This window comes from Cupressus sempervirens, chromosome 7, assembly GCF_028749045.1.
Source record: "Cupressus sempervirens isolate cs-2001-9-10 chromosome 7, ASM2874904v1, whole genome shotgun sequence".
Classification (NCBI taxonomy): Eukaryota; Viridiplantae; Streptophyta; class Pinopsida; order Cupressales; family Cupressaceae; genus Cupressus; species Cupressus sempervirens.
Genome location: NC_143124.1, coordinates 728,321,933 through 728,346,725, shown reverse-complemented (window position 1 = coordinate 728,346,725; position 24,793 = coordinate 728,321,933). Strand labels below are relative to the sequence as shown.

The 24,793-nt window shown below is 31.7% G+C and overlaps 1 protein-coding gene across 1 annotated transcript; it reads left to right on the top strand.

Annotated features, from left to right (window-relative positions):
• The first annotated feature begins 21,056 nt into the window (after positions 1 to 21,056).
• On the top strand, positions 21,057 to 23,961 carry LOC149549297 (cinnamoyl-CoA reductase 1-like). The gene is made up of 6 exons (XM_089794886.1): positions 21,057 to 21,306; positions 21,412 to 21,566; positions 22,530 to 22,715; positions 23,057 to 23,219; positions 23,358 to 23,547; positions 23,658 to 23,961. The coding sequence occupies exons 1-6, from the start codon at positions 21,192 to 21,194 to the stop codon at positions 23,800 to 23,802; spliced, it is 954 nt and encodes a 317-aa protein (XP_089651012.1). The 5' UTR covers positions 21,057 to 21,191; the 3' UTR covers positions 23,803 to 23,961.
• Positions 23,962 to 24,793: the final 832 nt, after the last annotated feature.

Here is a 24,793-nt window from a genome sequence, read left to right as displayed (position 1 = left end):
TAGTGTTATATATATATATATATATATATATATATATATATAAATTTACCTAATTACCCTTCTTGATTATCTATGATGGACATGTCATAAATGACATATCTCTATATGATTCTTTTGATATGATATGCATGGATAATATATATAATGAAAATTTTAAATCCTTCCTATGTAATAAATGATGTAATTAGATATGTACAAATGTTTTTAGATTCACATGTACATGATATGTAGATGTAGATATGATGCTCCTCTAGGATAATTTAGTTTATCATAAATAAGGTTACAATTTTAGGGTTTGACATTTATAAAATTAGTACTCAAGGTAAGATAGGAAAGTTATTTAATTATTTATATATTACCTGGTGTAGGTTTTAGCAAATTAAGATTAAGGTTAAGATGATCTAGTAAGGGTTATGATTAGAGTTGAATTCAATACAAATTGACATCATAGTTAATCCTAAATGACTCCCAGCCAAGGGATCCAAAGAACTGATCAAAAGTTTTACTAAGCAAGCAATAACATACATACAATAATTTACATTTATAAAAAACATAAGAGATTGCATTCCTTACATTTCATTTTTAAATAACTATAAGTACTAAAAGTAAAATAAATAACACATCCACATGAAAGAATATTAACTACTTTAGTTCAATCCATTTAAATAATATATACATTTGTTACAAATGCCACTTGGCAAATTAATTCAGAATGCACAATCATCCACTATACATGTCATAGGGTATGAAAGGCTGAAAGAATATACATTTATAAAATAGTTTACATCATCCATTTTTGATCCATGAAACAAAGTACAATACAATTTAAGTAAAATCATTTTAAGTACTAAGTTTTTTGTTTGGATCCCTTGGCGGGGTGTTATGTGATTAAGTACTTAGTTATGTATGTTTAGGGTTTTATTGTACATAACTATATGGTTAGGTTGAGATTATAGTTTAAACAATGAATTTAGGTCAAGTTTATAGTTTAAACAAGGTCGAGGCTATATGGTTCTAGGTCGAGGTTATATTTATTTGTAATTACATGTTTAAACAATGAATTTACATCTAATCTAATCATTCAACATTTTATAAATACATAAATTAAATACATTTCAAAATATCTAAAATAAAATAAAATTTAAATAAAAATTTATGAAACTATATTTTAATTAACAGATACAAAAATTTAAACATCTACTCATTAACAATGTAAATTTACAATTTTACGTATATTAAAACTGAAAAAATAATAATAAATTAACATACATATAAAATTGAAAATTGAAAAAAAATAAAGTAAAATAGTACAAAACATATTAAAATACCTGGTATATCGAAAACTAGTAGCAGGGGGGTGGTCGGTAGGGCTGAAAATTGGGATCCCGTATGCGTCTCTAATGGGGCTTCCATTTTTTAAGTCATGAAAATGACTTCAAAAATGCCAAAAAAATGGGTTTAATAAAGTCTTTCAAATCAGGTACCCGATTCTAAAAGCAATCAAGCACTCAATATTTGAGCGGCTTGGGCACCTGATCCAATTTTAAATATCAGGTACCCAATTTTTGAATTTTGGCTGGGGTGCTCGAAGCTTGATTTTAGAAACAGGTGCCCAATTTTAGAAAAATCGGGTACCCATTTCTAAGAAGTACAATTTTGCAGATTTGACTTTCGCAAAATTGCGACCCAACTTCTTGCGGTCACCCTAGAACTAACTATCGGTGCACCTTTCACTTCTTCAAAATTTTTGATGCACCTTTGGAGCAATGCACCTTTGTGGCAGGTTGAAAAAATCCAAAACTCTCCCAAGTGTCAAAACTGATTTTTTATCTTTTGAGTTTTCTTCCCCTTTATACCAGAGCAATGCTTGGATGTTTGCCCTTGAATTTCTCTATAATCTCCATCACTTGGGAAGCTTCCAGAAAATCTAAAGCCTCATATTTATTCCTAAGTATTTGTCAATAATTACTAATATCCATTCAAGTTTCCACAAAATTGTCAATTCTACCATCAACTTTTAATAATACCTCTTCAATCTTGAATGCTTGCCAAATATTTTCATCAAACGAAGCATCCTTGAAAGTTCTTGAGAATTGTTCAACCACTACTTGCACTGACTTGAGCTTTTCCTTTGACTCATCTTCAAAAATCTCGAGGGAAATAGCATCATAATACCTATCTACATCCAAATTTTTATCTTTAGACTAGCCTTTTAAATTATGAATATCTTCATGAAGTTCTTCCATGATCTTATTTCTAGTAGCTATCTTTTCAATCCAATCCTTGAGTTTACCAATCTCATCTATTGTATAAAGTTTTGTGAGTGTACGATACCTTTGACCTTTAATTATTTGGAGTTCTTGAAAGTATTTTCCCTAGGTATGTACCTCATCCATAAACCCAAAATTCTAGTCTACTATAGATACTAGTTTCTCCACATTAGAATGAACATTATGCAATAGGTTCAAACTAACCTATATTATCTCTACACCTTTCTGCTCAAAATTGTCATGCCATTGCTCATATGCTTCAAAAAATGAATCAACTTGGAAACTCCCCTTATATCTCCTTTCTAGTGCCACAGCGATAGTAACCATTGGGTGATCTTGATCCAATGGACCTACAATTCTATGTAGATAGTCTCTTAGTAGCTCATTCTCTTTTTGCAACTGTATCACCTCATTCACATTTTCATCAAAATTCCTGAACACCTCCCTGACACCCGTAGTGATCCTTACTTTAGTTGTATTTGTTGTGGGATTTCCTAATAGGACTTGTATAATCTAATAGTTGTTAGGAGTTAGATCTTTGATCTCAGCATGTGGAGGAGGAATGGCTATATGAGAAAGTAAGTCCTAATCTTTATTCTTCATTATAAAGGTCAATTTTTGTACATCACTCGTAGGTCGCTCAAGTCTCTTGATGACTTCTACTAGCACATCCATACTCTCCTCTTCATTTAAGTTTAGCTACCTCTTTTATCAAACCATAACCTCCTTCTTCAGCTAGGTTGGTGTAGTGCCCATAGGAGACATATATTTGGCTGACGAGGAGGCTTTCCCTGTAGACTCTTTTCCCTTATCCATCCTTTCTGGAGTATTATCCTTTAGAGATAGATCTAAATATGGTGTCCCTATATCTGTGGTATCCAAAGTCCTTGCGTCTATATCTTGAGAAGTTTGCTAAGGTTCTTCAAGTATCTATCCTTCCTTTGATACTTCATCGACTAGGCCTTTGTTCTGACTCTTCTTCATACCCTACTCATTCTTCTTTCATAACAAGAGGGAGAGGAGTAGCTGAGCCTTTTTCAAAATATGAAAAGTCCTAAAATGATGATGTTGAGGTACCCAGAGATCCTTGTGGTAGAGGTGGCATTTGGTTCCAGTCCTCTCCCAAAGGTTGGTTCGTGGATGTATCTCATATTTTATCACCCACCATTTCAGTTCCTACCTGCATAAATTCAAAATGATACATGTTGAAAATATGTGTTCCCTACCCCTCTTATTGATCCATCCATTGTTGCTACTCATCCTCTAAAGTTGTAACCTCAATAGGTTGCCTAGGAATAGATGGTAGGGTAATGGTGGAGCTTCTCCTTTTCTCTTCCTGGGTAGCCCTTGCCAAGTGTGTCCTTTGATTCAATGAGAGATTGTCTTATTCATCTTCTTCATCTACCTCAAGGATGGTTTTTGGGACTAGAGGAATAGGTATAACCTTTCTTTGTATCTTCTACCTTCTAGTCCTTCTAACCATAGGTCCAACCCTACCTTTCTTAATAAGTGAAGGAGATGCTTCTTCCTCTTGTATAGGTGGTGACACCTCTAGTGCTTCCTATTCTAGTTCTTGTTCCTATTCTTGTTCTGGTGGAAGCACTTATGGAATATACTGAGCTTGAGTTGCTTCTTCATTTGAGGCTCTTGGTTCTCAGGTGATTTAGCTGCCTCTTGAGACTAAGGGTCTTCAACTTTGGGCTCATCTTGCTTGGAAGAATCTCTTTTCCTTTTATTCTTCCCTTTATCTATCCTAAAGTACCCAACTTCCTTGTCATGTTTATATACCATTTCAATCCTAATTGGAGATTGGGTAGGGAATGGTGGCACTGTAACTTTTGCACCTTTACCCTTTACTAGGTGTATTGTTGCTTAGAAGGTGACAGTCTGAGGATCTGGGTACCTTATCATTTGGATTATATGTCTCACCTTGTAATTTATATCTACATTCTCTTCCCTGTCAACCTCTGCATTCATGATTGGCCTATCAAATATCTTGTCATGATTCTATAAGTGATCCAAGACATCTTGAGTGTCTTTTTGGATAATGTTTAATGGGATCTTTGTCTTTAAGGTACTTCCTTCCAAATATAGAGTCATCCTACAATAATCCCTAATTTTAATATCATAGTCATCTATCATGTTCATCCAATGATCTTCTACTTCATCTTCATGAACAAATTGATTTTCTAGCAAATGTTGAACTCTGCCAATATTGTCAAAATATGGACAAGGGGAATTGTAATCTTCCAAGCGATGTTGATCCCATTCTACATCAAAGGTCATGATATCCTACCTTTTCTTTACTTCAAATGGACCTATAGTAATGGGCCATACCCAGGTCTTCTTATATTATTTCCTCACTCTGTCATATGCAAGTGAGAGTTATCTAGCAATCTCCAATAAGATGAGCCTATTTGATGGATACCTTAGGATTTTCTTCAGATTCACCATTGTACCAGGTACCCTTAGGTAAGTGAATGTCTTGAACTGGATATAATAGGCACCAATTTCTGCAATCCTTGTTGATTCCTCTACTGACATCCTCTTAGCATAATCACCCTCTATGAATTGGATGATCACAAAAATGAAGGCATCATTCTCTATCTTGTATTCCTTTATCTAGTTTGATAGCTTCTTCTTCACCAGTTGGGGGTATACTACATAGGGCCGTGTATTAGCATCTTGCATGCTTCCCCTCTTGAACAGCCCTAGATAATCAATTGTCCTTACCACCAATAAATAAACCAAGTATGATTTCATGTAAAACTTGGGGTTGACTTTGACTCCTACCAACTGCTCATCTAATTTTTCACTTAGTATTGTGGCCCAATCAATTGGAATTTTAGCTATTTTGATGGTCTCTATAAAATGTACCATCCAAATGTTAAGATGCCCAGTCATCAATAGACCCATGACTCTACTCAGAAGTACAATAGAGTATTTGATAACTTCCTTCATATATCCTCTATTCATATCTACCTTTCCTCATCTTCATCCCAATGGTTTCCTATCAATCAAAAATGATGATTGTATGATCTATGTAGCCTCCTTTTCATTCTCCCTATACTATCTTTCTACTTGGTGATAAGACATCTTCACATATTGATCATCTCTTGGGAGATGGAAAACTTTTTCAATGTTCCTTGGTCTTAGATCTAAGATGATCTCCCCTATGATACTCTTGAAAACTCTTTCTTCTAACACATAGTGTTCTGCCAATGCCATTACAAGCTCCAAAGACTGTACTGATGTTGGATGTGATGCCTCATTGAACAACCCTGATCTGATAAGTGTCAAGACCATTGGGGACCTCTCTTTAGGTTTATTGTAGAGTACCAAGAATTCATTTTAGACTATGTGTCCCAATTTAGTATCTCTAATCTTTGGATATGCATCTTGAATGCATGATTTCTTCTATGCACCTTGAAACTTGAAGACAACTGGTTTTGGAGCCATCTTCTCTACAAGTGAGGATGATGAGGAATTCATTTTTTCTACACAAAACATAAAAATATTAGTCTAAAAATTTGAAATTCAAACCTTAAACAAACCTTTATTACCAAAAAATAAGACCCAAAACACCAAAACTTAGCAAACTCAAAATCCCCTTTTATAGCTCTAAAAAAAATTGGTGCACCTTGTGCACCTTGAGGGTGTGCTAGGTGTGCTTCATTTGTTTACTTAGCTAATTGAGTGTACAATATCACACTTGCATAGGTGTACACCCTTGTGGGATGTGCATGTGTGTTGTTGTGCACATTTTCTATGCAAATGTACAAAGGGGAAATGAGTTTGTCTTGTTAAGGTTGCACACATGTACACTTGGTGGGGTGTGCATGTGCACACCCTTACTTAGACTTATCTTAGTGAATGAATGGTACACAAATGCACACCTTAGCACCAATCATCACAATAACATCTACAATAATAACTATTCTTATAACCTAAGTAAGAACTTAAGTAATGGTGCTAAGGTGCGCACCAATCTACACAAGTTTGACACTAAGGATTTTACAAAGAAACCCAATTTGGGGGAAAACACCAGTAACATGTCACCAATTTCCACTCTTCTAAAGCAAGCCCTATTAAGAGCTAACCCTATTAAAGGTTGCAATACAAACTATTAAATGTGGCCTTGTTAAAGGATTTAATCATCATGCTAGGAGAGGCTTTATTAGAGTACTTTAGAACGTTCCATTAGAATGTCACCTAGTTAAAGGATTTACATAGACTATTAGGTCCTTATGACTATTAGTTCAAGCTTGATTAAAGGATTTCAAATATTATTCGCAATGGTTAGAAAGTAACAACATGTTTGATCTGCTAAGTACAACACACTTTGCATTTTTAGATCTCTATTTAGCATCTCATACTAATTCATTGTCTAGCCTCCATTATCATCTCAAGCTTAGATTCACTTGGAAAACCTTCAAGAAATCACCCTTCACTTCTTCTCAATTCAATTAAGCATTTTGGTTAGATTTTCTAGTCAACAACATCAGTAATAGCTCCAACTCTCTAGAACTCCTTCAAATGCACACAGCTACTCTACACTTTACACTCTCTTCCATGCACATTGAAAGTTCACCTATGTACCTCCTTAAATAGGAAGTTATGATCTTTTTCTGCTTAATCAACACTGTAGATCTTAGGGTTCATTTTCAAGCCATCAGATATAATATATCTAATTTGCATTCTATTTATCTCTCTTTTCTAGAAACCTCTCCTTGAATTCATCTCTTATATTGTTTACCTAATTCTCTCTCAAAATTAAATGATCCAACCCATCAATCCTTATCTTCAACACATTTTCTATATCCCAAGAAATCAACTTTTTGGCTTGAAATTACAATTCCTTGTAAATAGCTAAAATGGTGTTCCTTAACCAGCACTAAGTTCTGACACTCAGTCATCATTGAATTACTCAATTTCTAAAAACTTCTTTCTTAGCATCAATATTGCCACTTGGTCAATATTGGTGCTTGTTCAACACTAATTTTTCTCGGCACTTACTATGGCTCAATTGACACTAGCATCACTCAACATGTCCAACAAAATTCTTAGTCTTTTACTTTGTTTCTTAGTCAAGCCTACACAAGTGATCTATCTTTTCTCACACCTTCTAGACTTGAACATTATTGTCTTCTCCTCTCTAAACAAGATTTAAACAATTACTTTGCCTTGTCAAATTCTAACTAATCAAATTTCCATTTGTAGTTTCCTCTTCATAACTTAACCTTTCCTCTAGATGCTTTTGTTATGAACAATTTCTCTAATCCTCTTCATCAATCAAATAGATATGACATTTGGATCAAGTAGAAAATTGTCTTACCAATAGATTTGACATCAATGAAAATACAACAATTGTTCCAATTGTAGTTTCCAATAGAATGATATTCTAATGATATTAAATTGGATATATTTAGGCTCACCATACATCAAAGGTGGAATATCAGATGTGAAACTTGTCGCATGAGTTGTAAGTATTAGTAAATGAAATATCATATCAAAATATATATAAATTTAAAATTACTTTCTTTTAAATGAAACAATGCAAAATATATATAGTTGGCAAAAATATAGGGCTCATAGTTCAAAAAACTGCTTGCAGATGAGGTCAAGAAAATTTCCTACAAGGAAGGATTCATCCAAAGTTGAATGGTCTCGAGAATAGAGTGGGAAAGGTTCACTTGGATATGTCACATAGGTAAAAAAACTAAATGAAAGTTATTTTGAGTTGCATGAAAAAGAAAATAATAATAATAATTTTAATGTACTTTATTTGACAATTGTTGAATATTTTATATACTCATGAATGCTTGTGAATGATATGCTCTAATTAATATTGATGAATGTTGTGTACTATTGATGAATATTAGTGAACTCTATTTATGTGATTTGAAAATAAAATTTCTTAGTTTGAAACCTAATTTTATTTGAAAATGAAAATTGCTTGGAATGGAAAAAAATATGCAAAAACACCATGAATTACGCCCTAAGAACACTATAACCCTTGTAACATTTGAGCACCACAATTTGTGACACCAATATTTTTAAGATGACTTCCTATTAGCACTAAGTTACATTGAAAATAAAACCCCCTATCCCAATTGTACAACACATCCATTGTCATGGCATTATAATATTTATTTAGTATATATGTGCATTGAGTGTATAACATACAATCCAATTAAGTCATTAATGATCTTAGCTACAACTCCACAAACTCCTTTATGTTCCCCTATGAATTAACTTTGCATTAACTTACTTTCTACCGTTACTAAACACACACACACACACACACATTCTCTCTCTTAGGATTTTGAGGTACATCATAGGAGGATCTTTTATTAGCCCCCCTCCCTCCTAAAAAAATGAAAACCTCCCCTCCCCCTCCTTAAATGATAATTATATATACACATAATATTCAAACACCAATAAATCATGTCTATGGTGATTCTTTTCTTACACATGTACACACTAGGAAGAAATAACCCAATTCATACTAGTCATTTGATTCATTCATTTTCATCTATGATCTATGCCTATGCACAAATCCCATCCTAACCCATATAAGAAGTCAACACAATATCTCCCCACAACTAGCCACATATCAGATTTTACAAAAATGATAAGTGGGAATTTGGAAATTTGGGTAGGGAAGTTGAAATAATCCATTTGTTTTCTTGTGTTTCTATGAGAAAATTGGGAAGAGAATTCAATAATGGAGGCTCTTAACTTTGGTTAAATCGTGGATTCAAGTTCCATCCCACTAATAAAGAGCTCATAACACATTATCTCATGAGAAAGGTTTTAGACTGAATTTTAATGATGTTACTATATTTTGTAAGTACAAAGAAACTAGAAATTATCATAAGAAATGAAATAATCATATCTTTTGAGAAAGGTTTTAGATGGAAATTTAATTTTTAAATGATCATATGAAATGAATGGGCATGTGAGTACAAAGAAACTAGAAAGACATTTTGTATAGATGAAGGTATAAAATGGATGATTTTGGAGTACTTAATACAGAGTTCAAACACTCAGCAGTTATTATGGACATATCATCATTCAAGAATAAATGGGTATGTGGGATTATACACACATTGAATAATAAAATGTGGAATTATTATCAAATAATTTTAATAGTTGGAAATACACTAGTAGATACGTATGAAAAATATAGAACAATAGACAAAGCACATTATTACTCCAAAAAGTAGATTGAGCAAGAGAATAGTTCATAATGATCTAATTAGGATGGACTTTTATAATTAGAATAATTCATAAAAAAATTGGGTTGAACTTGTATAATTAGAATAGTTCATAATAATTAAACTATTCTAAGTATGATTGCCAATTGCCTTTAACTATTCCAATTATGAACTAATAGTTCATAACAAAATTGCAATGTATGAAATGAAGTATGATTGTTAGCCTTTAACTATTCCAATTATGAACTAATGTTTCATAACAAAATTTTGTTATGAACTTTTATGAACCTAATGTAATTGGGTTGAACTTTATTATGAACTATTGTAATAGTCAGCCTAATGTAATTGGGCTGAACTTTATTATGAAAAAATCTAATCATTTTTGTCCATGCATTGCAATATTATTGTTATAAACTATTCTAATAGTCGGCCTAATGTAATAGAGACTATACTATGTTAGAATTGAACTGCAGAACTTTGATGATCATTGAAAATCTTCTATTTCACAAGTATCTTCTTCACATTTTTGTATCTTCTATAAATTGAAATCCTTGAGTTAGATAACATAAAGATATAGAGAGGATTTAACATGGATTACGGGTATCACAGAATCCACTTACCAGGTAATTAGTAATGAAATCTTTAATTCTAAAATAAGTTCAATGGTCCATTTTCTATACTCTTTTATGTAATTAGCTAAAATATGGATATGTCTTTTTCATATCTTTAAATTGCATAATCATGACCCTTGTCACCTTGGTTGAGGTATTTTAGGTGGACCAAGTGATGCCCATGTTCTATCCTCCACTTGTGTTTTCCACTAAATATATAGAAGTGAATGTTATATTTTAACATGGAATTTAGAGTTATGTTAGTATGGGTTGGCAGGGGGCAATTGAGCTTCCACCTTAACATGGTTGGCCCTATTTAGTAGAGAATAGTAAACTATTATCAAAGAAAAGAGAAGCTCGATACCCAATCACCTTCCCAAAGTATAATTGTACCAAAAATCCTTCACATTAAAGAACCCTATCAATGGTCAAACTCCACTTTAGGATCATATCATCTGCAAGTCTTATGAAATGTTGTTATTTTTATAAAATCATCTTATCTATGTGTCCTTACTTGACATAGTGCTAGAAATGAAATATACATATAGCATGAGATAATAATTTAGAAAGTTAAATAGAAAGGAATAATTTCAAAAACATCATCTTAACATTGTGTTTATGTTAGAAACCCAAATTTGTGGGAGAAAATTTCCACAAGTAAATTTAGTAAATATAGTTCAAACTCTACAATGGCTTATTACAAGGCAATCAGACTGAAAAGTCTACCAAGGAAAAGATACAATGAAGTAAAATATGAATGTTTCCCTAAGAACCCAAACTCAGCCTTTTGTTGTGAACTGGTTTGGATTCCAAATTCCAAAACTTTCATAACACTTATCACAGGAAGTTTTTTCTGTATTGTTAGGGCACATTTATATAGTAACTTTGATGAGGTGGTATATTTTAAGCCTAGGAAAAAACTTGTTCCAAAGGTTCTTAGTGCATCATATTTCTCTTAAGCAACCATTTACACACCCCATTGTAGGTGGTAATATAATGTAAATGTTATTATGTCTCATGGAAGAATCCACCTACCCTTTTCATAATCATAATATATAGTAACACCTAACTAGTATAATTGAAACATCATTAACATGGACCTCCTTTTCTATTATGAAAATGTTAATAAATCCATAATATGTTTTCATATTTTTTATTATTCTATATTCTTTAAACTTGTAGATCATGTTGGTGCTCTTTCTTAGAAGTCTGATAACCTATGTATTGTATAATTGTATTAGAAAAATTGTTTGGAAATTGATGGTCTTCATGTTGGTAGTGTTATAATATTCTCTCACCATAAACTATTTTTGTAAGGTTTGACTTTGAAAACTGTGGAAATTTTCTTAATATAACACATCAATGGTTATATGAGAAGTCTCTCTTGTACAAGTATCATATATCCAGCTTAAATGTACATTATTGCAATGAGAATCAACTAAAATCAATTTATGCAAGACATCGCGTCAATCTCTTGTGTAAATTTCTTTAAGTTGATTCTCATTCCAATGACGTCCCTTTAAGTTGGATATATGAACCTTGTATGATAGACACTTCTCATCTAATCATTTGCATGTTGCTTTAGGACATTTCTACATTTTTTTAATTTTAAACTTTAAAAATGGTTTATAGAAGGAGTCTAGTATACTACTACCAACATGGAAATGTTAATTGCCAAATCATTTTCCTAACAATTATACTATGCACATGTCATCATAATTTCAATGCTAATGCAATAATTTTTCACATGAGTTTCGATAAGTATGGCATACCCTAACAGAAACATTGTTAGTCAAGTCAATCCAATTGATTTCACTTCCTCTTTGTCTTCTGATAACATATGTTGTCAAGTGGTCAATAACTTCTCCCCCCTTCGCTGGTTTCAATTGTTAGCCCCAACAAACAATAATTTTACTGTATGTAAAAGAGTCATAGTGATTGTTATATTTTCATTAATTTCAAGCCTTAGTTCGTTAGACATTATGTTAATTCAATAGAGTACCATATCATTTGATTGATGAAGAGGATTTGAAGAAAGTATCATGATGATAGAGTTGATAAGCAGTGGTAATCAATGGGTACTTAAATGAGTTGGACAATGATAGTATAATGTTGGTTTGGTTTTTTACAATAACGTAATGATGTGATTAAGTGATGAATATTATATATATTCAAGACAATTTGGTTGGTGAAAAAATAAACATGGTAATAATAAAGCAACTATAGTTATCACTGAGCACCTAGAAAAGAAGAGTTAAATTTTAGTGTTAATTGAGTAATTTAAGTATTAGAGGTGTATGGAAAAATGTAGTTAATACTTGCATAGTCACAAGTCTAGTTGGAGGTATGCAAAAAATCAAGCCAACCTATAAACATAGGCATCTACAGACGAGGATTCATGGGTGTCTTGTGATTATGCTCACTTTTTATTTTGAATTTCAAACTATAATTTGAATGGGATAATCGTTAGGGTTTTCATTCATAATTAATTATCATGATTTATAAGGAAAATCTAACAAAATGAAAAGTGTGTGAGTGAAAAAGATATGGCAAGAAGAAGAGAGAAAGAACAATACTGCTAGAATTGTGTGAATGAGTGAATCCAACAAAGGTAGTCAGTTGTGAATAGGGAGCAACAAGAAAGCAAGGGCAAAGTGCCTCAGAGGAAGAAAAGAAAAGCCAAGGGGAAGCTAGACTCAAGCCAAAATAGTAGTCCAATATCAAAGCATCTTTAAAGAGCCAAACATGAGGATCTATCAGGAAAGGTGGGCCATTTTCTTTCTAACCATTGCATTTATTGTATGCCTTTAACAAGGAAGAATTTTAATAAGTAATCCAAATCCTCTAACAAGGTATCTCTCATAAAGGGATATAAATCCTCTAGTGAGGTAGTCTTAACAGACCGACTATAATACTAATAGACTACCGACATTCCTAATAGGATATGTTCTCAGAAGGAAAAAATGTAAGCTTTTAACTGGGTACCTTTTTACTTACAAGAAAAGGCTAGTGGGTAGATTATTTCCACCGTGATTTTCATCCTCACATCAAGGGTTTCCAAGTATAAATAGTTGTGTCACATTTTATGGTTTTACTACTTAGTATTCATTATTTGTTTGATAATTAAAGAGGCAGTAACTAAGTGTCTGAAAAGGATAACTAGACCAACCATTAAAATTTTGAAAAGAAAAGGTATTGATTCAACAACCCCCCCCTCCCCAGTGCCTACTAGGACCAACAAGGTCTACAATAATAATATAATAATATAATAAAGTTTATAATATATAATTTATATAACGATTAAGTTAATAATCTAAATATATAATTTCAAGAGTACATGATTATATATCATTGAATGAGTATAATAAATAATCAATAATTCATTAAAATAATAATAATAATTCATAATCTATTATTAGAAAAGAATATATTGATAAGGTAAATATAAATAAATAAAATACGAAAAATAATATATTATTTTAATATAATATAAAATATTATTAGTGATAAAAAATATTAATAAAATAATATCTCAAAAGACATGACTTCTGGAAAGCAAAAAATAAGAAAATAATTAAATAATGTAAGAGGGGATACAGGGAGAAAATTGAATATTAAAAACAGCGAGTTGACGGAATAAAGATAATCAAAACTTAAATTTGAAGCAAGCACATAAGGGGTCATTACAGACCTTTTTATGGACATCTATTAGACACGTGATCAACCTTACCACACCTACAGTATTTTAGGGGTAACATACATTTATACTTTTTGGTACCTTGTTTAGTCTTCTTAAAGAATTAGCTTCAAGTTCTTTTTTTATCATCATCACCATCAGGTTCTTCTTCAACCTTTGGTTTTTTGAAAGTTGTTTTAGATTTTCGCTTATCAATGCTAAGCTTTCTCAACTCAAATGTCATCGAAGTACCAAACAATTGAGCTCTTTGGTAAATATTTATGCATCATACACTACTTTAATACCCAAAACCTTATCATTTTAATTGTCAGCTAATTTCATCAAGATCTTCTTCATAAAGTAATCATCAATTATACTATCACTTTAAACCTTAATTTCAATAATTGCACTCTCAAATCTTTGAAAATAACTCTTGATAACTTCACCATCTTCCATCTAAAGATTCTCATAGTGTCTCTTAGAAGTCAATTTTCTAGATATCTTTACATTTGCATTTCCTTTATAGATTTCTTTCAACTTTTCCCAAACTTCACAAGAAGTCTTCAAAGAAATAACTTTAGCAATTTTTAATTTTGACAAAGCACTAGTAATAGAATGTGTTGATCTCATCTATGATTTTTAAGTCATTCTAAGGGAACACTTACTTCATCTCAACATGCTTCCAAGTCTTATAACTTCCAATCAATATACGCATTTTCTTTGATCTTTACATGAACTATAGTTTGATCCATCAAACATAGAGATGTTGTATTTGTGCACCGTCAGATATATTTCAAGAGGTTAAGTTGTGCAATGTGGAACCAAGCTCTTATACCAATTTGTTAATAGGTAGAATAACTAACATAAGGGTGAATCAGTTATTCCTACAAAAACTTAAAATATTTTTCTATTTTCAATTAACGCTTAACATACATCCACTACTAATTAAGATATTTCTAGTAAAGAACAACAATACACCATCAAAAATATAAGCATAAAAGAATAAGTACAATGACATAGTGAACACCAAAGTTTATGTGGAAAATCCAAGTATAAAAAGCCATGATCCTCAAGAAATAAAATGATCCTTGAGAATATTGGTCAATATTCTACCATGATCTTTGATGCCAATGAATATGATGAACATGGTAAGAAGAACTTGTAAGACCAAAATCATCAACATGCTTCACAAAATATCAACTCAAAACATAAACTTCATACAACCACCAAGATGATCCAAGAAACCATTGAGGCATGAAATAGTAATACAATCAATGCTCAGCTAATTGTCATGAAAAACAAATGAAGAATAGGTTATTGGTGAGAAAAATAATCAATGCATAACCAATCAAAACACTTTAACTACTAGAAACTTTGCATTGGAAAATGTGACAAAGAGTAGATGATCAAATTCATCAAAAATTACTTAACAATGTTAGGATGACATCCTAGCTACTAACCCACATGTGGAAAAAGATTATTTGAATATTTTAGCAAATTATCAAGCAGCGAGGCTAACAAGACTAAGAAATTTTGTATAAGGGCACAATATTTTATTAAGTGAAGTGTGGCATTGAATTGTATTGATATAATGAAAATTTACATGCACACTTTATATGATTGTTAAAGACATGAATATAATGCTAGAGAAGAGAAGAGAAGTTGTGTGTACGGTTTTGAAGAAGGTACTACAAAAATAGATCAGATATTGGAGATTTTAGCACTCTAAGAGGTTTTTATATCTATCTCTATTGATAGAACTATACAATTTTATATTCATGTTTGAGAAGTGGGCTCATCTTTCACTATTTTGTATTCTAATAATAATTCCTAACAAGGTTGAGGCTTCTAACAGGGCCTGGTCCTCTAACAAGGAGAAATATAGTAGATATGGATATAATAGAGTCCTAATAGGGTCAATATCTTTCACAAGATACTTTTGATGAGTGGATCATTTTGTGAGTATTATCCTCATTGGGGTTTTCCCTTGGGTAGGGTTTCTCTAGTCAATAAATAATGGTTTTATGAGTTTCATTATATTTTTATTATGTTTTCTTTTGAATTTGATCATGTATGCAAGTTTAAAATTATATCCATAATTGTGTAAAAGTTTGTGAAATGTTGATTCACCCCCCAGCCCCCCCCCCCCCCCCCTAGTATTTAGACTCATTCAATTGTAGTAATATTTATTTTTTGTGGGGTTTATACAATATCAGATGATGGATGAACATCTAAGGAATTTGGAATGAGCCAAAGAAAGACTGCACATTGTAAAGGGTGATATTCTTGATTATGAGAGCTTGACTGAAGTTTTCAGTAGATGTGATGGTGTATTGTGTTGATATAATGTTTACATGCACACTTTATATGATTGGTATATATGTGAATCTAATGCTAGAGAAGGGAAGAGAAGTTGTGTGCACAGTTTTGAAGAAGGAACTACAAAAACAAATCAAATATTGAAGATATCAGCACTATAAAAGGTTTTTATATCTATCTCTATTGATAGCACTATACGCTTGTATATGCATGTTTGAGTTGTGGTCTCATATTTCACCTTTTTGATTTGTAATAACAACTCCTAACATGGTTGATTCTTCTAAAAGGGCATATTCCTCCAAGGATAGATACACTATATGGATGTAATAGACTCCTAATAAGGTCAATATCTCTCACATGATACTTTTAATTAGTGGATCATTTTTTGGGTACCATTCCCACCAAGGTTTCCCTTGGCTAGGGTTTCCCTATTTAATAAATAATGGTGTTATGAGTTGCATTGTATTTTTCTTATGTTTACTTTTCAATTTGATCATCTATGCAAGTTTAAAGATTGTTAATTATATCCATAATTGGGAAAACAATTGTGGAACACTAATGTACACCCCCCCCCCAGTATTCCCTATTTTTTTTCTAATAACACATTCCTTCCTTTTTTCTTCATATTTGTAATTATTTCTTCATATCTCTTCCTGATCTCACAACCTTCATTCTTGAAAATGACATCATAACCATTCTCGCACAAATGTCAAATACTTTTAAAACTATATAAACCCTTCTTAAAGTAAATGTATACAATTGAATTATTTATGGTCAAAAGTAATTGAACCTTTGCCAACAATATAAGTTTTTTTATCATTATTGAATCTAACATAACCACTAACATATTTCTCAACTATAAAAATTTTTATTTTATCTCTAGTCATATGATGAGAACAACCACTGTCAATCAAAAATTCATTTGTATTCCTTATAACATATATAGTGGTTTCAACATCATTATTCTTAGCACAAATGTTAGAAATATTAATCTCAAGTTTAACATAGATTTTTCATCATCTTCAACATAAAATAGAAAAAATTTACCATCTAACTCATCATCCAAAATACTAGCATCTTTGTTCACACAATAATCCTTATTATCAAATCTTGTAAACTTTTGTCAATGACCTTTCTATGGACATCTAGTAGACACATGAGCAACCTTACCACACCTAAATTATTTTAGGGGTAACATACCTTTATACTTTCTAGTACCTTTCTTTAACTTCTTGAAAATTTATCTTTGAGTTTTGTTTTATCATCGTCACCATCATGTTCTTCTTCAACCTTCACTTCTTTGAAAGTTGTTTCAGATTTTATCTTATTAGTGGTAAGCTTTTTCACTCAGATGACATACACGTACAAAATTATGGAGCTCTATGGTAAATATTTATGCATCATACACTTATTCAATATCCAAAACCTTGTCATTTTAATTGTCAATTAATGTCATCAAGATCTTCTCCATCTCCATAAAGTATCCATCTATTATATTGTCACCTTAAACCTTTATTTTAGTAATTGCACTCTCAATTCTTTGAAAATAACTATTGACACCTTCAACATCTTCCATCTAAAGACTCTCATAACATCTCTTAGAAGTCAATTTTCTACATATCTTTACTTTTGCATTTCCTTTGTAGATTTGATTAAACCTTTCCCAAACTTCATAAGAAGTCTTCAAAGTAATAACTTTAGAAAGTTCTAATTTTGACAAAGCGCTAGTAATAGAATGCCTTGCCTTCTCATCGTATCTATATGCTTTGATCTTGGCTATGGTTTGTAAGTCATTTTGAGGGAACACATACTTCATCTCAACATGCTTCCAAGTCTTATAACTTCCAATCAATGTACTAGGTAGTCATTCATTTGATCTTTACATGAACTATAGTCTGACCCATCAAACATAGAGATATTGAATTTGTGCTCCATCAAATATATCTCAAGAAGTTAAGTTGCACAATGAGGAACCAAGCTCTTATACCAATTGCTGAGCAGGTGGAATAACTAAGAGGGGGATGAATCAATTATTCCTACATGAACTAAGAATATTTTTCTATTATTGATTAACGCTTAACATACATCCACTACTAATTAAGATATATCAATTAAAGAACAACAATACACCATAAAAAAGATAAGCATAAAAGAACAGGTACACTAGCACAAGGAACACCAGATTTTATGTGGAAATCCAATCGAAAAAACCATGATCCTCAAGAAATACAATGATCCTTGAGCAAACCAATATGATACCACGATCTTCAATGCTAACAAATATGATGAACATACTAGGAAGGACTCCTGAGACCAAAATCATCAACATGTTTTACTTTGTCATTAAATGGTCACCACAAATCTTGTACATACAAATAGTCATCTAATTGCATCCTACCTAATTGATAGTTGTATGTACACTTAAAATTTGACTTGACCACATTTTCAGGGGTATAATCGCAAGGAGTTTTATCCCACACACACTAGGTGAGGTCACAATAGGGGGGCCTCATTCCAAACTCAACAATCCAGACATGTAAGCATGGAAGCCCAGTAGAGGCCTCATGCTTGTAGGAGTGAAAGAACCACAGAGACACTGGAAATGAAAAACTTGAGGGTTTGACACAAAGTTTGTGAGCCAAAAATGTTAAGGAGAATCGAGATCCTTAAGTAGAACACACCTAGGAGCCATAGGGTTTGTAAGCACTACGTCGGGCAGTGAAGTTCTTAGCCCATTAGCCCATAGAATCATAGCACTCCTATTTCATTTTGAACTTCTCCTATAGATCTTGCATCTTGATTTGCACCAAAGTGAGCCAAACAAATGTTAACACATGTTTAGGCCAATTGGAGATTTGAACGTTGGACTTTGAGTGCAACCAAGACATCATTACACCACAAGGTGATCTCCAATCGACTTGAGAAATTTAATTAAATACAATTTATTTAAATAATGATATTCTATTCCTTTAATTTATAAATGCATTCTTTAATTTATTAATTTGACTCAAACTTACTCTCTCTTGTCGCTTGATTGAATACCACAACTCTCATACAAATTATTAAAATAAAAGAGCAATCAAATAAAGAAATTCAAAATACAATTAGAAATCTGAGAAAAAAACTACACATAAACACCAGAATTATAACATTTCATTATAAATGGCTAGATCCACTCTTCAAGTAGAACTATAACATTATTCACTATTAAATATATTTAATCTACAATAATACATATACAATTGTTTAGCTCTTCAAATATGAAAACAAACATAAATGAAATATAATTAGAAGAGTTAAATAGTTACAACCATTAGACTTTACTTTCACAATATCCCAACAAATAAAAAAGCTAAAAAAAAATCATATTAATAAAAAGACCATCATATATATTGACAAGAAAATTGTATTTTCTTAAATTTTATTTTTAAACATTAGTTTGAAACGGGAGACTTAAACATCACACACTAAGACTTGATTCTTACACTTAAAGTGTTAAATAGTCAAAATTGACTTATTTTTCCAAACTTAATTTCTTGCTTAATGTAAATGTCTTTTGAAACTACTTACCTTAACTTGGAAGATAGCCTACTACACCATATTATAAGAAAGTCAAAATTTATGAGAAACTTAATATTAATAATTATTAAAAAGGTAAAACACATAATCAAACCAAATATCTTAGAACTAAAACCCTCGTAGAGTTAGTCCACCAACATATACAATTGCGTTTAAGCGTGAGCCTTGAAAGAATAACAGCCGTCAGATGTATTCCACGTTATTTCAGTTTTGTTATGGAATTCGTCATATTCAGAAGATCTCCACACGTTTCAAAAGTTACTGTTTACATGACCAAATGATTGGTGGCCAAACTTTTCTTCATTGACTTCTGATCTAACATGTGTCTTTTTATTAATTGACAATACAAACACATAATATTTAACAAGAGTCTACCGAATTGTAGTTCACCTCCACCGAACTTTGTCAAATCTCAAAAGAAAAGTATGGAAGTTCAAAAAAATCAAAAGGGTGCACTCTCTTTCATTTAAATAACAATCTTAAAATCTTAACAAAGACTTTTAAATTCAATAATAAAAATAAAAATATGAATGTTCAAAAAAATCGAGAGCAAGTATATTCTCATTCATTTAAATAACAATCTCAAAATCTTAACTGGGACTTTTAAATTTAATACTGAAAAATATGATTATAGTAATAGATAAATATTTTTTTATCGGAGGTTCAGATCTGCCATTAGTAGAGGCACAAAATCTGCAAGAAAATCTGTGAGCAAATTAATTTAAACCAATCCTATGAGAGCCACTACTAAATTTTTGCTACATATGGATCAAACCAAATCACATAGTAAACCAAGAACTCATTGACAATTCATAAATCTTATAATTGACCATCAAATACATAATAATACGTAAATATATTTTTATTGGAGGTTCAGATTTGCCCCCATTAGAGGCACAAAATCTGCAAGCAAATCTGCGAAAAAGAGCCACCACCCGATTTTTATTACAGATAGATCATCATCAAACCAAATCAACTAGTAAACCAAAGACTTATTGACAATTCATAAATCTTATAATTGACTATTAAATACATAAAGAATAATATCTATAATAGAATATTTACCAATTTATTAAAAGAAATACTTAAAATTGATCACATACAACAGTTTCACCTAAAATTGGTGTAAAGGTCAAAGAAGACTGTTCTACCAATCCTCTTCTCATTAAATTTAAATACAAAATTTCTGAAGTAATATTCTTCACTGATAGACCTCATTCACATTAAAAGTAATTCTAAGTCAGATCTCCATGCCTTTCCAATGCGAAATGGTCAAAAGGCAAATGTGAATGTAAGAAAAAAGAAAATTCAACTCTTGGCAGTTCAGTTTCAAACAAAAATAAATTTGATTACAAAATGAGGAATCTTGTTGGTGGCCTTATGCTGACATGAGTAACGCTGTCAGCCCCATTTCTATTGTGTACATAAGTTGAACCTCTGGAGCACAAAAATTCATTGAGCTTTGTAGAAAGGAAGGATAGTTTGTAACATACCAGCTTGTAGTGTTGTTACAGACATGAAGCAGCAAGGAACTGTTTGTGTAACAGGTGCAGGAGGATTCATTGGCTCTTGGCTTGTTAAAAAGTTGTTGAGCAAAGGTTATACTGTTAAAGGAGCTGTCCGTAACCCTGGTAAGGATTTTCTATTCAATGGAAGACATTATATATTGTAATTCATATCCATTCTCATCATAGTAATATTCATGTTTATGTTTTGTGGGGTTTCAACAAGATCAGATGATGGAAAGTATGAACATTTAAGGAAGTTGGAAGGAGCCAAAGAAAGGTTTCACCTTGTGAAGGGTGATATTCTTGATTATAAGAGTCTAGTGACTGTTATAAATGGATGTGATGGTGTATTTCACATGGCTTGTCTTCTCACAGATGATCCAGTAAGTTATTGCATCTAAAATGGTTTGATATTAATAGTTAGTGCATTGATCATAGATTTTTTGTGTTTCTATGAAGTGTAAATGAGTTAATAAATCAGTTGTTTATAGAAGAAAACCCATTTATTGAAAAGGTTGAGAGATTTTGTATTGGTATAACACATAATAGTAGATCATGCTGAAGATTGTTGTTAAATTTTTCCCCGGATGATAACAGAAAGGTGGATGGTTGTTCTCTGTAGATGTAGTCCACATTGAATGAGCCATATTAAATCAAGGTTACATGGGTACATGTATTTAAAACTGTCAGAATGAGTATAATGTATTGGGTATTCAGTGGAACGCATCATAGCTAAAGATCTTGATTAAGATTTCTGATTTTTGTTTGGGTATCAGCTTATTGTTTATCAAGTTTAGTTCAGTACGGAATCAGTTTGAAAGTTTGATATAATATAAGTTAACAGTAAACTTTATCATTATTCATGTCAGAAGTTTATCATTTGCAATACGTCATTGTTATATGGTTTATAATTCTCTTGTTCAAGTGTAAAGAGTACCTTCTCTATTATGCAGCTAAACTTTTAACATATATTATTATTACAAATATATTGCAAATCTAAAACTGAAAACAATACATTGCATTGACAAATTATATCATTGTTGTTGTTTTGAAAAAGTATTATTATGACTCATATTTTCAGATTTCCTTCAATAAATATTAAATTGATGTACCCAAATACCCTAATTACTCTAAATACCCCCGTCTCCCCCCTCCCCCAACCTTTTATTAAATCTAGGTTGTATTAAATCTATATGCTTTATGCATCTGCATTGCAATTGTTTGATTTCTCTGATCTACAGCATCAATAGATTGTAATAAATTCCTCCCCTTTATATAATTGTTAATATTTTTTTCATTTCTTCAAAGAAAAGGGTATGAGTATAGTAATGGTGGTGATGATACAGGAACAAGTGATAGAACCAACAGTGAAAGGAACGGCCAATGTGTTGGGTGCCTGTGCAGAATGTGGAGTGAAGCGCATAGTATTGACTTCTTCAATTGGTGCAGTTTATATGGATCCTAAAAGAGATCCCCACATTATCCTGGATGAAGAATGCTGGAGTGATTTGGACTATTGCATTCAAACCAAAGTATGCAAATTTAACATGTCCATTTAAGGATTAACAATAGCTTTTTCTTTTTTTAGAGATAGATAGGTTCATAATTCAATATAAGTAAAACATACAAGATCCTTGAATATCTAACAGACGTTAATAAATCAGGTAAAATCCACCATAACAAAGGGCTGTGGCGTTCAAAACCATCCCTAAACCAGAGTGTTTGTGAAGAAAACTAGGAATATAGGAAAAAGAAGATTATTATAAAATAATCACCTAAATGTAATGATTTTTTATAATGAGATTGTATAGATTTTGAAGGCATTTTCCAAAACTACACTCTAATTAAATGATCAATTTTATTGATGTTATAGAACTGGTACTGCTATGCCAAAGCTGTTGCAGAGAAAGCAGCATGGAAGATGGCCCAAGAGAGGAATTTGGACATGGTGGTGATTAACCCAAGTTTGGTTTTGGGCCCTTTGTTGCAACCCTCCATTAATGCCAGCACTGCTCATATTATGAAATACTTGACTGGTAAATTGGTTCTCAATCACTACATTCTTCTTATAATGGGTTAATTATAAAAAAAAGTCTTGAAATTGAATCTGTTGGACCCATTTTTAGAAATTTCAAGTGATTTCAAATTTACTAGTTTTGCCCTCCAATGTGTAGGATCTGCAAAAACATATGCAAACTTAACTCAAGCATATGTGGATGTAAGAGATGTTGCAGAGGCTCATATATTGGTCTATGAGACACCATCCGCTTGTGGGAGATATCTCTGTGCTGAAAGCAATATGCATAGATCTCAACTGGTTCAAATGCTGGCCAAATTGTTTCCACAATACCCATCTCCTACAAAGTAAGTAAACTTTCTATTCATTATATTGAAAGGATTAACTATGTTAGAATAATTTGCCCATTTCAAAAAAAAAAAAAAAAAAATCTAATCTTTCTATTCAATCCTTGCAGGTGTTCAGATGAGAAAAATCCAAAGAAAGAGCCATTTAAATTCTCTAATCAGAAGCTCAGAGATCTGGGTGTTTCATTTGCGCCTATAAACAAGTGCCTGATTGACACAGTAGTGAGTTTACAGGACAAGGGATTTCTTCCGTAAAACAATGGGGACAGAAAATATTGTCTTTCTACACAGTTTTTCAAATGCTACAAAATTGTTTCTTTAATCAGCCATGCTCATTTCAAGTGTTTATGAAATGTATTCCCATCTTCCAAAATGAATAAATAATTTGTTTCAAAGGAGAAAATTCCTCATCAACTTCGCTAAAACCATAAAAGCTGGTGAGGACCCATTTTGGATTTGCCGAATAAGGTCAATTTGAACGTTTTTTTTCCCTCAGTTTACTAAAAGTTGTTAATTTAGGTAACAGTCCAGATTATGGAGTTTGGCCTTCGGTTGACAAAAGGATATCAAAATTCCAAATCATGGCACTTTGTACAACCTACCATCGAAGGGAAGGTTATCTGAACTTGTTGGCTTATGATATTGGGAAAAAAATCAAATGAACTAAAATCAACCACTACAAACTCACAAATCATTTACTTCAAAGTAAGATTATACATTGACATTGGATATCTTATTTGTCTTAGTTATTGTAAAAAAAAAAATTATTGAAGAATAAAAATAAATGATAAATTTTAAATAATATATATTAAAGAAATTATTTTGAAGTCAAATATAAATGGAAGATAGATTTCAATTATTATAGAATTTGTAAATAGTATGTATAAGAATCAAGGAAAGTAAATAAAAAGAAATGTATTCTTAATTATGATTGAATTCTATGAGAAGATGAATTGAAGAATATCAAAATTGGTGGTTTGGTGAATTTAAGAACTATTAAATAAGAACTGTTAAAGACTAATTCTAAATTGGTGTAAATCAATCATGGTGGGGGTGAATATGTAATAAATAGTGATATGAATATCAGGATTTAACTATGTGATTTTGAGTCAAACTCGATGATCCATGTTTCATGAGTAGTGATTCAACATGAATCCATCTCTCATGAGAATAAATGGAACACTTAGCACTCATATCACAATTTGACCAGCTGTGGAAATTATCTCCTACTTATCATGTAATAAAT

Bases quoted from the DNA above. Each gene is read 5' to 3' on its own strand.
- LOC149549297 (XM_089794886.1), top strand. From the start codon at position 21,192: ATGAAGCAGCAAGGAACTGTTTGTGTAACAGGTGCAGGAGGATTCATT. The intron at 21,307-21,411 runs GTAAGGATTTTC...CAACAAGATCAG, and splicing joins AGGAGCTGTCCGTAACCCTG to ATGATGGAAAGTATGAACAT. The intron at 22,716-23,056 runs GTATGCAAATTT...TTGATGTTATAG, and splicing joins ACTATTGCATTCAAACCAAA to AACTGGTACTGCTATGCCAA.